The sequence below is a fragment of the Procambarus clarkii genome, chromosome 18 (genome assembly GCF_040958095.1).
Source record: "Procambarus clarkii isolate CNS0578487 chromosome 18, FALCON_Pclarkii_2.0, whole genome shotgun sequence".
Taxonomy (NCBI): domain Eukaryota; kingdom Metazoa; phylum Arthropoda; class Malacostraca; order Decapoda; family Cambaridae; genus Procambarus; species Procambarus clarkii.
Genome location: NC_091167.1, coordinates 26,924,270 through 26,940,632, shown reverse-complemented (window position 1 = coordinate 26,940,632; position 16,363 = coordinate 26,924,270). Strand labels below are relative to the sequence as shown.

Below are 16,363 nucleotides of genomic sequence, written 5' to 3'. Positions count from 1 at the left end.
TAAGTATGGTGGTTGTGTGTAATTTGTTAAAGCCGGAATAGAACCATCCACTTGTCTTGGGAGCAGGTGCATAGTTCCACAATACCTACATCATTTGTATATATATTCCCTATACACTTACATTTCCCTATTCCCAGTAGACAGTAACATAAAGTTAACTCAAATTTATTCAACACGTTGAACGTAGTGAATAAGCAGGGTATTTATTGAAATAAAATGTTGAAGAGTTGGTGGTCGCTTGGAGGGTGGCAGCAGCGGGCTGGTGAGGAGGACCGGGGCCTGGAGACCAGTCAGCTGATGTGATGGTGGCAGGCAGGTCGGCTGGCAGCTGCGCGTTACATCTCCCCAGTATTCTAGTGTCTCTCTTTGGTGCTACATGATTCATTAAACCTTTGCAAACGACTTGGACACCCAAGTGAGCAGTGGACGTCATTATGAGTGCGTTTGATGAAGTTTTAGGCACTAAAATCGAGGTGAGGAGGAGAACTTTAGGGCGCACCATTGACAAGGACTTTACCGACGATGCCACGCTAGAAACCGACTTATTTCCCGAGTTTAGCAAGTTATTAGAGGACGTGCCGGGGGACGACGACAGCGAGGGCTGCCCGCTCCCTGGGACCCCCGAAGATGAGTCCCTCATCGACGCTAAGGAGGTGAGTGACGGGGTAAAGGTTGTGTCCGGGGGGTAGTGAAGGTGGTGACGCAACACCACCAGCAGGAGGCCCTGGCCACCACCTGCGTCTCCTTCAGGCGCCTCTACCTCTATTAACACCCTCTCCTGGCTCTCCTAGTTACTAACCCTCCGTTGTAAACTACTCAACTACCCTCGCCTGCACATTCCAACTTGGCTCTTTTGTTTCAGTGACCAGTAACTATGGTAATATAGTTATATAAATAAGTCTAACTCAATATAGTATATCTTTGTCAATGTTTGATTTTTTTTCTTGATATCTGTATTCTTGTATTTCTTGATATCTGTATTCTTGTATTTCTTGATATCTGTATTCTTGTATTCGCCTAGTTGTGCTTGCGGGGGTTGAGCTCTGGCTCTTTGGTCCCGCCTCTCAACTGTCAATCAACTGGTGTACAGCCTACTGGTTCCTGAGCCTACTGGGATCTTATTGTATTTACATTTGAAACTTTGTATGGAGTCAGCCTCCACCTGCCTCTTGTCTAATTTGTGATCTTTACCTGTTCCTATTATATGTGCATTTTTTTGCTATAATTGTATATCTAGAAGTTTTTGATTGCTCCTATGTTTTATTATTCTACTGAAGTTAATTTCTATTTTATTATAGTGTAATTTTAGTAATTTTGCCAAGTTTATTAACATATGCCTTCATTTTTGTATTCCACTTTCTTCTCGATTATTTTTTAATAATTTGAATTTATATTGTAACAGTTTATTGTAATGTTACACACCTCCCCAATATTCAAATCTGATCGTTAGTCTTCTCCAGCATTACTCTATGCAAACTACTATTGACCCTGAATTAAATTTGCGATCACATATCTACAATAACCAGCACATTGATCATGATTGCAATTACTACACTGCAAACCTTACTAAAAACAAACTCCAAAATAATAATAACCTGTCAGTATTCAACCAAAATGTCAGATCACTTGGTAAACATTTTGATGGCATCAGTGTGCTACTTGAAGCACTGGGCCCTAAACAATCTTTCATTATTTGAACAGAAACATGGCTAAGTAAAGACCATACCCAACTATACAACTTGGCCAGATATAAAGCCATTCACAAATGCAGACAAGACAAAAAAAGGTGGTAACACGGCTATCTATCAACTATCTATCAAATGCACACATGTTATTTGAAATAGACCACTGGGAATATACTTTTTGCTAAATTCTAGGTAAAATCCCTTAAATCGTTAATAAACGTTGGAGCTATTTATGGATTTCCCAATACTAATAAAACTACATTATCAGAAAATATAAGGAACTTAATCATAAACAACAAATGCAACAAAAATCACATCCTAGGTGACTTCAATGCAACATTGACCTCTGTCGACAAAATAGCCTCCCAAGTCGAATACTTCCTAAACAGCATGAACTCCTATATGCTAATCCCCACAATCGTCAAGACCACATGAATTACTCAAACATCTGCTACAACTGTGGACCACATGTCCAGGGTTGGACATGTGGTCCAAGAGTTGAACCACATAAACAAGAGACTGAACTTCAGCACCCACATACAGCACAGCCAAAGAAGTCTCAAAAACAGTCGGTATACTTTCTAAAATCAAGTATTATGTTCCTCACTCTGCTCTCCTGTCATTATACTACGTGCTAATCTATCCTATATTACATATGGTATCTGTGCATGGGGTTCAACCACTGCAAATTACCTTGAGCCCATCATCACTCGGCAAAAATCTATCAGAACTTCAACAAACTGTCTTCAGTTTGTTGAAGATGTGTTTGTTTCACAACACATTCCCTCTATTTTAAGTCCCTTAACATGCAAAAACATACTCCACACATTCTCATGTGCTATTTACGTGGACAAAACCTTGTTCCTGAATGCTAATCTTGATCTGAAACTTTTCCTTGATTAATAGAACCCATGAACACCACACCAGAAATGAATATCTCTTTGATATCCCCAAAGTCAAAATAAATCTATGCAAACCCTCCATACAAATAAGAGCTCAGTTTTTGGAACTTACTCCCTTATGAATTAAAAAATTGTCCAGCCTATGCCCTATTGAAAAGTAAAACCAGAAAGTACTGTACCTACCGTAATTTCATCCTTGTAATTTCTGCCTAGTTGTGCTTTAAACTCGCACTGTATCTTGTACTACCCACTTCCCCCAATATTAGTACTTAAGACATATCCTTACCAGTGTAATCATGTCAATTTATATTGTAGTTGATATAAAACCTTGCTACAGTGTACCTTTTCATCTTGCCTGATATGTTAGATTAAATGCTATGCATGTTAGTGGCTTTGGTATTTGTACATTCTTGCAATCTTGTGTAATATCCCCAATGTATTGCACCTACTTGTGAATAAATTATTAGATAGTGGGAGCACTGGGCATGTGGGTGGTAGGGTGGGGGGAGCACTGGGTGTGATGTGGGAGGTTGGGGGAGAACTGGTAGTGAAGTTGGAAGTAGGGGGAGCACTGGATGTAGTAGCAGTCCTCAGGTCACCCATTGTTTGCTAGAGTGGCTGTGTGATAGTCTGGTCTTTGTGGTGTATCCTCTGGGTTTTCTCTGGGTGCTGCACTGTTTTCTTCAGTTCTGTCCCCGTGCAACCCCCAGGACAGTTTGGCATGAGCTCAACTGGCCCATTGTCAGCATCTGGTTTGCTAGTTTTCTCTTCAGGGTTCTGTTCCATGGCACCACCTTCTATGGTTGACCATTTCAGACACCTCGACTTGGGTCAGGGGGTTGACTAGCACGCCTGGCCACTCGGGTTCATTAGTGGGTCCATTCAGCCAGGAGCACAGCACAGTGCACAAATTCGTAGCTTTCAGGCACACATTGCAGTTGTTTTGTCTCCCAATGGGCTCTGTGGTCTGGCTCTTCTCAGATCACTTCCATACTCCATGCAGTTTGTGTTTTTGGCATGTCTAACATTGTCAGTTTTGTTTCGCTTCATTAACATGGGGTGGATCTTCGATTCATACTGTATTTTCATTGGGTTTGAGACACATTTGGCTGCCCCGAGGTGGACCTCTTTGCATCAGGGTGGAACCGACGGCTTCCAGATTGTGACTTTTCCTGATCATGAGGCTTGTGTGGAAGATGCCTTTTGGCTGGACTAGGGTTAGTGGGGGTTTCTTTCTCCTTCTGGTTTGACTGTTGCTCTACATTTTGTCTAGACACTGGAGATGTTCTCTGGCAAGGTCCTAATGTTGGCTTCCTTTTGGCTGGGCCAGAAAATTTCAGGTCCTAATCATGCATTAAATGTAATGGGGCACCAGTATTTCACTGTTCCTGCCCTGTTCCCTTTTTCCTTGTGGGGTTGGGGGTTTTGTCCTCTGGTTGTACCCTGGTGCATCACATGTTTTGGCAATTTTCCCAAGGCGGCAACTGTTCGCCATGTTTTCTAAGGGTTCACTATTTCATTCGGGTAGCTGCTTGTTGTATCTACGCTTTTTGAAGAATTATACCCAGGTTCTTGGCTGATCAGATTCTAGGATTTTAGTCCTGTTTTTTTTGTAGAAGATAGAAGTCTTAAGACCTGGTGTGGGCCTTAAAGGCTTTAGTACCCCAGTGTATAAGCTTGAGGGGGAACTACTGAGAAGTTGTCAGAAAGTTCATTTATTGCATTCAATAATTGATTTTTAAAGACTCTGATAATGTAGTACTTATTAGTCAAAACATTAGTCTTGTACCAATACTAATCTACCTATTGTAGCAAAGCACTGTGTACAGGATCTGAGATTGTGATGACCTAATGTTTAGGGAGCATTACCAAGCAAATAGTGTTGGCAAGAAAAATGATAGGATGGATTACAAGAGCCTTCAAATCCAGGGATCCCATCACTAATACAGTACTGTACTATTCAAATCACTTATGATGTCTTACCTTTAGTATTGCTCAGTATTCACTTCCCTTCAGAGTAGGCGAGATTGCTGAAATTTAGTACAGAGAACATATAACACACAGACATGATAAAACTACTACTATTAGGATCGTCTCAAAGCTTTCAAAATGTACTCTCTAGAAAGGAGACGAAAGATACTGTTCCTAATTATATGTACAGTACATGGAAAATATTGGAGGGCCAGGTCCCTAGTATGTATAGTAAAGTACAGTAACACTATTGGAGTGAATAACAGGGAAGGAAATGCAGAAGAGCCAATGAAGAGTAGTGGTGCCATAGTCACAATCAGAGAACACTGTCTGAACATCAGAGGTCCATGGTTGTTCAATATTACTCGACTCTCATAATTACAGTCTCCGTGGTGTAGTGGTGAGACACTCGCCTGGGGCAGGGGATCGTATTCCAGGGACCTGCCCGAAACGCTACGCGTACTAGTGGCTGTACAAGAATGTAACGGCTCTTGTATATATCTCTCCCCCCCCCCCCCCAAAAAAAAAAAAAAATCATCCCAGCAAGTATAAGAAATATTGCCGGAACAAAATTGGAAGTGTTCAAGAAAAAGCTGGATAGTTTTCTGCAAGAAGTGCCAGACTAACCAGGCATAGTGGTTAGTGGGCTGCTCCAAGCAATTGCCTACCAAGCTCTCACAAGTCAAGCCTGGCCCCAGGCTGGGCTTGGGGAGCGGAACAACTCTCAGAACCCCATCCAGGTACAATTTAATTGCACAAGATTCAAATAGCTAACCAGAGTTAGAGCTTAACTTCCTGTACACGGAAAGCCAAGCACTGCCATTACCACCACCTCTACCAACACTCACCAATACACCTGCCACTATCACCACCACTCTAACAACCTTACCATTAGGTCTACAACTTAGCCATCATGCCCATGCACTATACTAATTATAGCACCCTAATAATCATTACATAATACTTTTAATGTTATAAAATATAACTACATGGATATAATTTCCTCAATAGACCATGATCGAAAGAACTAATTTTTTATGGATGTATTGTACCCATCTTATCCCTGGTTGTCTTGCGGAATGATGTGTAACAGGTGGCAGTGATTTATGTTTGTAGGAAAGAACATTAAATTTATTCTTTGTACTGTGTATTTTTTAGAAACTAAATAAAATGTTGAATTCTGTACTGTAGTACAGAACTTTCACATTGATCTAGTAGTAGTTAACAGCTGGCTGTTTTCTTGGAAAAAACCCATCAAGAGTTAATGGTACAGTATTATGCTACACTGTTGGATCTCGAGTCGGTAGTCTGGAAATACCCATTCTTGAGAGCCTGTGCTTCCCAATTTTTAGATTGTGTTCCACACTACTATTTTTTATCATCCCTTTAAATGTAATACTGAAAATATGGTAAGTGTTTTTTTGCCTCTCTGAAATTGCATAAGCTATTAAAAATTAATTATTTTTTGTTGATTTGAGGTAGATTGACTATATGGCACATTGACCAATGGAACCTATAACTAGTGTCAAAAGATTTCCTTAGCTAAACAAACTAGAGGGTTCAGTTCCTGAACCGATTATGTTCCTCTGTAATCCTTTACACCACCGCCCACGGGATGGGTATGGGGTGCATAATAAAGAAATTGAAATTGAACCTAGAGCATTTTCTCTTAGGATCATTTCTAGAATTCCTATCAAATATGGGGATAAAGGATATATTGTACCATATAATCTCAGTACCCAGTATAATATTATTACAGCATTTGATTTTTAGAAATTATTAAAAAAATTATATTACTGTACGTACTTGCATTCATTCTAATTGTCTATATCAGGAAGAGGAGTTGCGGCACAGAGTGGTTAATCGAGAGAGCCACGATGATGACCTGGTGCTCAGTTCCATGGCCCAGAGTGCCTTTGAGACGGCTGAAGAGTTAGTACACAAAGTGTGGGAGGAGGTAGCTAGCTGGAAAACTCAACCTTTCTCAAAATTACCCAAATGGCTTCAAGACAATGATTACCTACATCACTGGCACAGGTGAGGTCAATATTATAGATAAAGTAATTTTTAAGAGCAATATCTTTTATTCATAATATTACTCCATATCTGTATAGGCATATCCTCTGTAATGCATCATTCCCTTCATCCTCCTAAGCACAATAAACAACACAAGTTTTGAATACTTTTATGTTACATTGTTGTAAGACAAATAGAAGACTAGTTTTTAATTTTATTTAATTTAGAGATGTATGTATCATGTTTTGCAGAGTAATGTATAGGATAAATTCAGGTTATTAGCATGCAGATGGCTCTTAAATCTGCCCCCGTGACTTTTTCAAACTTGCATCGCATCATTTTCCATAATGCATTCCAATCACTTGAGCTGGATGGTAGAGCGACGATCTCGCTTGATGCAGGTCGGCGTTCAATCCCCGACCATCTAAGTGGTTGGGCACCATTCCTCTTCCCCCGTCTCATCCCAATTCCTTATTCTGACCCCACCCAAGTGCTATATAGTCATAATGGCTTTCTGCTTTCCCCTGACAATTCCCTCCTCTCCCTCCATACGGCAGTGATACACTTGCAAGATATGATTGTCAAATACAACGATTTACTTGTACTGTAATTGCCCAATAATTAGCTTTTGAGAATATTAGTAATGTACAATACTTGGACGCTATTAATTATTGGTTGTAATTCTCGCGTTTCTTTCTTCAGGCCGCCACTTCCATCATTCGCTGCGTGCTTTAAATCCATATTCCGAATTCACACAGAGACTGGGAATATTTGGACACATCTTTTAGGTAAGTACTGCTTCACTATTTAGTTATGGATGTGCAAATTGGTTTGCTACATAGAGCTATTATTTCTTGGTAGAGAAGTATCACTACTGAATTGGCAACCCATAGGGCATAAGTAATGGTTGGTGGACACTTGGTTATTTATGTTCACTGTAAACTTAATAAATTTTTAAGTTATTCGCTAAACTTATGGTACGAATCGAGACATTCTGTAAAGGGGACACCTGAATAGATGTTGTCCTGTATATACTGTACAATATATGGAGATATTAATAAAAAATAGACACCTGGAATTGTGCAGTGTGAATTGTCTGCATACTCTGGTCTCTAGACACATCGCTCCATTTAAAAAAATAATTGCCAGTATAACAATGTGTATTATGATCTGTAATATAACTCCCGCCATTTCCATGCTATTAGGCAAAACTAACAACTTTTTGTGGTTACCAGTTAGATGTTTGTTCAGGTAGTCATCTAGACAAGGGTATGAGGTTGTCAGCCAATAATACCAGATACCTCTAATGTTTGGGGCCTCATTTCTTTAACACCATTGAGCATTATGCTTTGATGTTAATATTTAACAAGGTAGAATAGTTTGTGTTGATGGCATTTTTAATGGATTTACAGTAATTGGTTTTTGGTATCCAGCCATAGAATTAGGAAATGACATGTTTTGATGCCATGCCACATAAATCATTTACTATCCATAATGCTTCTTTGTAGTTGTCTACTCATGTCATTCTACAGTTTAATGACAATATCCACTAGAAGCAAGAACAGTTAAAATAACATACCTTGAATTCAATGTCCACGTTTAAGTTTGGACCACAACTGTGTGCAGCTAGGCTAGGACAGGAGTGCAAGACACTGTAATAATCAACAACGTAAAATGCCTAAAGCAACAACAAAAGATCCTGTGGAGATCTTGCCATATACAGGTCGTGTCTGATTTCCACCTGGAGATGCAGGGAAAACAGAGGTCGGTTCATCGAATTTATAAGATTGGCTAGATAATAGATGGTGACCTTTATAGACAGTCAGCAACAGTAGTTTAATGAAGAAAGGTTTTCCTGAAACACCATATGCTTAACATCAATTTATTAAACATAAAACGAAAATATATTTTCACATGGAAATGGGATAATTGTCTATTTTGAGGGGGGTCATGGGCACATCTATACACAGTACTGTACTCTTGCTGACAGTACTCAGGTGATGTGATGCAACCTAACCTTAACACTGGTATCATGACCACCTCAGCAATAATGGCTGCCTAAACACCACTGGTGTATGCAACAGGGACAATTTGGAGCTCAAAATTCGATGCTCGTGATATTAAATTACATGCACAATAACATACTAACATGTTTGAATAATCATTCACAAACACTTGCACGGTCCAGACTGGCACTCTGTGGCGTCTCGCTCCAATGGGCTCGCCAACTGGTAGTCAAGACCATCCACCCGACTCACTGGGTTGCAATTAAGCACCACGAGAGTGAGTCACGTGATAACAATTTCAATTAAAGTACTCTTACAGGGCCCACATTCATAGTGCACTTTCGTTGTCAGTGAATGGGGAGTCGTCCTCAATGGGTATCCTGGAATCGTGACTTGTAGCTTTCGAGGGTGAGGGTGCTCACTAGAGCACCCATCCTCTCTCCTCTAGGCGTCCGGAGAAGTGAGGGGCGAGGGGAGCTGGCACGATAAAGCCGGCTCTAACCCTATTCCTTTGTCAAAGCTACAGACCGCTCTGCCAGTGTCTACCATGCATAGGCCTCCTGATTGGGTGAGCTCTAAACACTACTTGAGTTGGGGCGGGGGACAGGAAACGGACATACAGCGACAGCTGGCTTGCAGTCAACCCCAAGCGTTGACTTGGGGTTTACTGCAAGGTTGTTACAGGTTCCTGCTACACTCCATAGCAACTCTGGGGGAGGGGGGGAAGATACAAATTATAGTATGTACTGTACAGTACATCCTGCCAGTAAAATACTGCATTTCATTTGAACTCGCAGCAAACTTTTAAGATATATTGGATACATTTATGGTTTACAGTAGTTGAAAAGTGGGCCCCAGTATGATTTTCCATTAATTGTGCATGCCTCTCATGTTGGTTTACGCAAAATTTGCTAAATGTAATACACTAAGTCTAGAATCATATTAATTGATTTCAAGAATTATTATTGCTGTTGCCTCACCTTACCAGTGAAATATAATGCAAAATTTGCCATGTGTATTGAGTATGTAGTCATGAAACTTTTGCTTATCACATTTCAATTTGATTTATGGAAACTTGTGCTCCTTTTTGCTCAGTGAATAAATAGATTGATTGAAAACATTTAGCTACAAGTATAATAACACAGGAATCTTTTTTTATATTAATTTTGTTGATTTATATAAAAAGTCCAATTTGCACAAGTACAAAGTTGGGTGATTAAATAAGTTTTGCACAGCCGCTAATGTACGTAGCAGTTCGGTGTGATATTACTGTACAATGGCCTAGGACAACTGGATTTGTATTGTTGCGGGAACTTTTGTTATGCTATATCAGCTGGTTCTGTACTGAACCTTTGTTTATAAAAAAGTTGGTTTGGCAATATTGATGACTTGAAAAATTGTAAGGTTGATATTTTGGTAAATTTGATTAAAACCAGTAAGGTTGATGACTTGAGATTGGTTGGTGTAGAGTAATAATACCTGTACTACAGTACAGTATTGTATACTGTAATAAATACAGAATTCTATAAGGGAGGAGAAGAGGTTGCTGATAAATTGAGCACTTGATTCTTTCATGTTGGATTTTTGTAAAATTTTGAAAAGGAGAGAATTCTGTGCTAGATAAATCTTAGGTGATGATGTAAGCCATATTGATGAGCACTGATTGTGTGAACAGCCTTCACGGGGCCTCTCTAATCTATAGGGTCTGTAAATTAGCTCAAGTGGGTGTTGCCACTATCATTAATCTTATGACGTCCAATGTATTGTCGGTGATCAGGCCATTGGTTGCTGCATTGAGTTATCTTGAATAACAATTCAGTCATATGTCGCAACCGAGGTGTTTGTCATAGATAACCCGTAAACAAAAAATGAATTTTAAATTTTTTGTCATAATGCTATACAGGTACTGTGGAATTTTTCTCAAAAGATAGTCAGATTTGAACCAGTCCTTTGCAATAGTATGTAAATAAACATTAAACTTTATCCTTAACAGGAAAAACAGGAAATTGTCACAAGCTCAGGCAGTTGATAATTTTGGGTGAAATTGTTTCATACAGGAGCAATCTGATCTACCAGAAAGAATACAGCATTGAAAATGTTTGCTGATGATGCTGAGCTACCAAGGAAGATAAGACTTGCATTATTGTCAGATGCTCTTCAAGATATAGCATATCGTCATATGTCCTTCAATAAGCATATGAATAACATTTGGCAAATAGAATTCGGTGTGAATATATGCCATGGTATGGAATGTGTTGTTGAAAATGAGCCACGTGCAACCTACAAATTATGGAAAGGCATTAAAGAACTCTTGAGAAAGAAAGAGATAGAGTAAAGGAGTGATTCTGGATAATAAAATGTCACCAGAGAACATAGTGCGAGGAGCATATGCTACTCTTTCCAATTTCATAATCACTTTTAATTACAGTACAACCTCGATTCAAGGAACTATATGGGACCAACCCAATTTGTTTGCAGTGAGGAATTTGTTGCAACTAGAGATGCCTCCAGGATACATTTCCCATGTCTTATTGGCTCATTTTACTCAACAAAATTTTATTTTAACCTACATTTTACAACCTACAGGCTAACTTTACTGAACCATTTTATTTCAATCTACTGTATATTAGACATCTACCAAATGAACATGTCTGCAAATTTTTTTTAACCACATCTAGCTTATTTATCGTGGTCCCAACCTCTACTAATTGTCAAACAGTAGCGGGGCCATACCCGAGTGAATGACAACATTGCCAACTCAAAATGAAAACAAACCATAGAATTTGATTTGGAAATATTCTTAGTAGCTTTCCCAAGGCTCCAACTATTTATTGTAATGTTAAGTCCTATAAAAATCATCAAAAACATTATTGGAGCCAGAATGTTACCATTCATACCCTAATATTTCCCATGCTTTATGGGCTGGTTTTACCAAGCAAAATTTTAATTTCAATCTCATAAGCTACCAAGAGAACCTGTCTTTAATTAAAGAGATTTAACTACATCTAGCAAATGTTCCATGCCCAAGCCTTAAAATCTAATTTTCAATGGAAAAGGACCCATAAAAGGACACAAACTGGGGAATCTCCAAATTAAAACGAACCATAGAATGTGGTTTAAAATATACTCACTGGCTTAATATTTCTTGTAATGTGTTCATCTACAAAAATCATTAAAAATGTGATTGGAGGCATATTAAGAGTTAGCATCGCCCAACAAAAACATTCCAAAAATGCCCAACCAGAAGTTCATTGAATCAAGGCTCCACTATACATGGATGGTTAAATATTAAAGAAGCTGTTCATGACACTTTTTGTGAGAGGAAAATTGGAATATGCAGTTGCTGTATGGTGCCCATATCAAGAATTACTTCAATAAACTGGAACAAATGCAAAGACAAGCTATGAAATGACTTCCGGGACTGAAAAACATCTTTGAGGAGCATCTTGAGGCATTAAATAAGCGAAAGCTAGAAGTTAGAAGATAAGATATAATCACTACTTGCAAAATAGTAACAGGAAATAACAAAATTGACAGAGGAATTCTTGACACCTGCAATTTTAAGAGGTTATAAATTCAAGCCCAGGAATCAAAAGTATTAACAATGTTAGCTTTCTTCTGCAAACAGTGGTAGATGGTTGGAACAAGAAAAGAAAGTGGAGGAGGCCAAAACCGTCGGTAGTTTCAAGGTGTCGTGTGACAAAGGGTACAGGGAAGACGGGATGGCACGAGCATGGCTATCATCCTGTAACTACACTTGGGGGAAGTACCCCCATCCACACCCACCTTGGCATTAAGTTACTTGGGTCTTTGGGTCAGAGATTGTCATAATAACATTACTGAAACAAATAATCCAATCTTCACATCTGAAATGAGCAGAAATGCCGTCATTTCCATTTCATACTTAGCTGTGTGGATCATATTGCCTAATACTGTACACTTGAATTATATTTTCTATTAGAAAATGGATATGCCACATTGTCATTAAATTCTAATGGTACAACTGGAAGTAAAGTAGTTTTCTTCTTGCAAGTGAATGCAATTTTTAAAATAAAAATTTTTTGCTACTTTTTGAACCTCTGATGTGATAAGGTCAAAAAAATGTCAGTTAAAGGTTTAAATTACCAATGCATCACTAACATAACTGGCCCACAAAAGTTGAACAATAATAGTTACAGCCCTTGTACTAAGAGGTTTTGTGTGCTTGCTGTGCAGTGTTTGATGGTCAGTTTTTATCTTGCTCCTCTTTGTTATTGTCAAAAATATAATGTAAAAACCATCTCTTGTTCCTTCTGAAGTTTATCCATTAATAGGGTTATTGCTTAAAACTGGTTGGTGGAGTCTCTTATAGGATGTGCCCGAAGTATAAACTAAAAATATTTTAAGTGTGTATACAGTATAACTGTTTTGCAAAGCCACAGTGTTTATAATAAGTTTGGTATTTTTGTCACCAATGCCTCATAATTCTCTGGTAAGAGGTAGCTTGAGTAACTGGATCTGATAGAATTTCTACATTTTTAAATTACCTGGATATGATTAGAATTGTAAGCTTTCAGAATTTTAGTTAATTTTCTAATACCAGAATATATAATTCTTATAATTTCATTTTGTTTCAGGATGCATATCATTTATCGGGGTAATGGTATACTTCTTAACGGGGTCATCACTAGGTCAACACTGGGTGCAGGTGGACTTAAAGGAGAAGTTGGTGTTTACTGCATTCTTTATTGGGGCCATCTTCTGCTTGGGGCTCTCCTTCACCTTCCATACAGTCTCATGCCACTCAGAGTTTGTGGGGAAGCTCTTTAGCAAGTGAGTGTACAAGTGTTCCTAATTGTTCTGTGTTGCAGTTTTGATCCTGTGTATTCTTACATATTTGTGCTCTAGCTTTTGGATTGTGCATTTTAGGTGTTGGTTGTGTACAAGTGTGTGTGCACTTAAGTACTCTAATTTAAAAGTAGTAGCCAAATTTTAAGGTTTTTATTCATCTTATATTTCCAGAAATTTATATTCAGTATAGGTAGGTCATCCCAAGTCTCAAAGGTTCTTTTGTCAAGTCGCTTGCTCCAAGATTACTGTCAAAAATGTTATATTCATTGTACAGCTCTGTTTTTCATATGTTGGGGTCCTTGAATGGCATGATGGTTAATACATTAATATTGAAATTGAAATAAGTTTCAATTTCAGTACATCGTGTTAATACATACATAGACACACATCACAAACAATAAACATATTTACATTAATATTTGTTTTGTTTTTCAGACTTGACTATTGTGGCATCGCATTACTAATTATGGGTTCATTTGTGCCCTGGTTGTATTACGGGTTTTACTGTGACTTCCAACCAAAGCTCATCTACTTAACAGCTGTTGTGCTGCTGGGCATCACCACTATTGTTGTTTCATTATGGGAGAAGTTTAGCACGCCAACATTCAGACCTCTACGTGCAGGTTAGTTTTTACATATAGTTACTGCTGTACTGATGTTGGTAAGTCTTTAAGTGTGTCTTACTACTGTAATTGGACAAGTTTTTTTGGGGGTGTGTGTAACTGTCATTAGATCATTAAATATCATCTTTTAGACTTTTTATGGTTACCTTGCATGTACATTTTGGCTAGATTTATTATTTGGTACTAAATTAGTTTGTCAATTACTCGTCTTGACAAATAACTTGCACTAAATATTAGTTCTAATGCTATAGGTCAAGTATTTTTTTTTCAAAGGTTATCAAACAATCATCTTAAGTCTTAACTGATCTTAGAGTAGTTGTTTCTCAATTTCTTGTTAATCAGGAACGACTCGCGAGTAGAATGGCCATTTCCAGTCCTCAAAAAAGGACACAGCTGCTACGTGTGTGTGTGTGTGTGTACTCACCTAGTTATGCTTGCAGGGATTGAGCTTTGGCTCTTTGGTCTCGAGGTACATGTACATGTGTGTGTGTGTGTGTGTGTGTGTGTGTGTGTGTGTGTGTGTGTGTGTGTGTGTGTGTGTGTGTGTGTGTGTGTGTGTGTGTGTGTGTGTAACACACACACACACACACACACACACACACACACACATTGCCTCCAAAATGATGTAGATATACAGATATACATGTACAAACACAAAGATGAGGCTGTAAGTAGAGGCAATGTATCCAATGGGAAGAGTGTTACTAGTGGAGTACCACAGTATTTAGTTCTTGTACAAGTAAAGTTAATTTTCTACATAAATGATCTACCATAAGGAATACAAAATAATATCCAGCATGTTTGCTGATGATGCTAAGCTACTAGGGAAGAGAGAGATGTAGATGATTGTCATGCCCTTAAAATTTACCTAGCTAAAATAGTGCTTGGAACACCATATGACAAATTGGAATTCATTGTGTACGTGCCATGTTATGGAATAAGAGAAAATAGACCACACAACCTATGAATTGTGGAAAGGAATTAAAGCACTAATAAAGAGGTTTAAGGGAGGTTCTGGATAATAGAATGTCACCAAAGGAACACAAAAGGACGTGAGAGGAGCATATGCTGCGCTTTCCAACTTCAGATTCGCTTTTAATTACATGGATGGTGAAATATATTTAAAGAAATTGGTTGTGACTTTTGTGAGACCAAAATTGGAATATGGAGCAGTTGTATGATGCCAATATCTTAAGAAGCACACCAATAAACTGGAAAAGGTGCAAAGGTCGTGCTATAAAATAGTTTCCAGAACTGAAAAGTGAATTATGAAGAGAGGCTAGAGACTTTAAATGTGCTAAGCTAGAAGATGGAAGATGGGTGATATGATCACCGTTTACAAAGTAACAGCGGGAATTGAGCTTATTGACAGGAATTCCTGAAATCAACACTCAAGAATAAGAGGTCATAGATTCAAGGTAAGGACACAAAGGTGCCCAAAAAAATATTAGAAAAGTTTTTTTTTTTTTTTTTTTTTTGGAAACAGTGGTAGACGGTTGAAACAAGTTGAGGTGGCGAGGCCAAAACCGTTAGTACCTGTAGTTTTAAAGCGTTATGACAGTGCTGGGAGGACGGGACTCCACGAGTGTAGCTCTCGTCCTGTAACTACACACAGGTAATTACACACACACATCTAGTGACTGACATTCTTTCTTGGGTTTAGGAAATGGCCACACTACTTGAGTGTGTGTATTCCAGGTCAACATGTAAATACGTTAAAGACTTGGTTCAATCTTCCTTCTCTGATCCTTCCCATATACTGTCTCGTTAGGATTTTCTGACTATTCTCATTTTTTATATCATGGTCCCTAACGATTTCAGCCTCGGTCTATAGTTCCTAGCTGTCTTTGGCAATTACCTTGTGCTGAATAGATCTATCTGGCTAATGTTTTAATTTTCCTCTAGAGTGACTACTGATTCTTGATACAGCCATGTGCATGTTAATAGATGACTTAATAGTGCAAATTAGTGGTATTGAAGCCTTCATGTGATTTAAATTTTATCCCACTTCTTAGCCTTGATTTAATGGGCCATGTTCCAAGGTACTTTTTCAATAGTTAACCTAGTGCAATGTGGTCATCAAATGACAATCTACATTTTGCATCAATGTTTAAATAGCAATATTGTTCATGTGGTTGCAATAGCTGAATGGTGCCTCCAAGCAGTGATGGGAAGTCACAAATTTAAGTCGGGTTTGCTTTAGCTCCTGAGCACCCCTCCCCCCCATCTTCATATTTTCCTAAGCCAACATAAAAAACTTCACTATATTTTGGTATTTTCTATATATTCTTTATTTGTTTAATATTTCATGTGAAAGATAAACTATTTTG

General features: G+C 38.4%; 1 protein-coding gene across 1 annotated transcript in view; it reads left to right on the top strand.

Moving 5' to 3' along the window:
• Positions 1-280: 280 nt before the first annotated feature.
• AdipoR (adiponectin receptor) overlaps positions 281-16,363 on the top strand; it is a 22,709-nt gene continuing 6,626 nt past the window's right edge. The window contains exons 1-5 of the mRNA XM_045736525.2: positions 281-653; positions 6,393-6,595; positions 7,277-7,362; positions 13,197-13,392; positions 13,846-14,033. Of these exons, the coding sequence (XP_045592481.1) occupies positions 435-653; positions 6,393-6,595; positions 7,277-7,362; positions 13,197-13,392; positions 13,846-14,033 (892 nt within the window). The 5' untranslated portion in view covers positions 281-434. The remainder of the gene's footprint in view (positions 654-6,392; positions 6,596-7,276; positions 7,363-13,196; positions 13,393-13,845; positions 14,034-16,363) is intronic.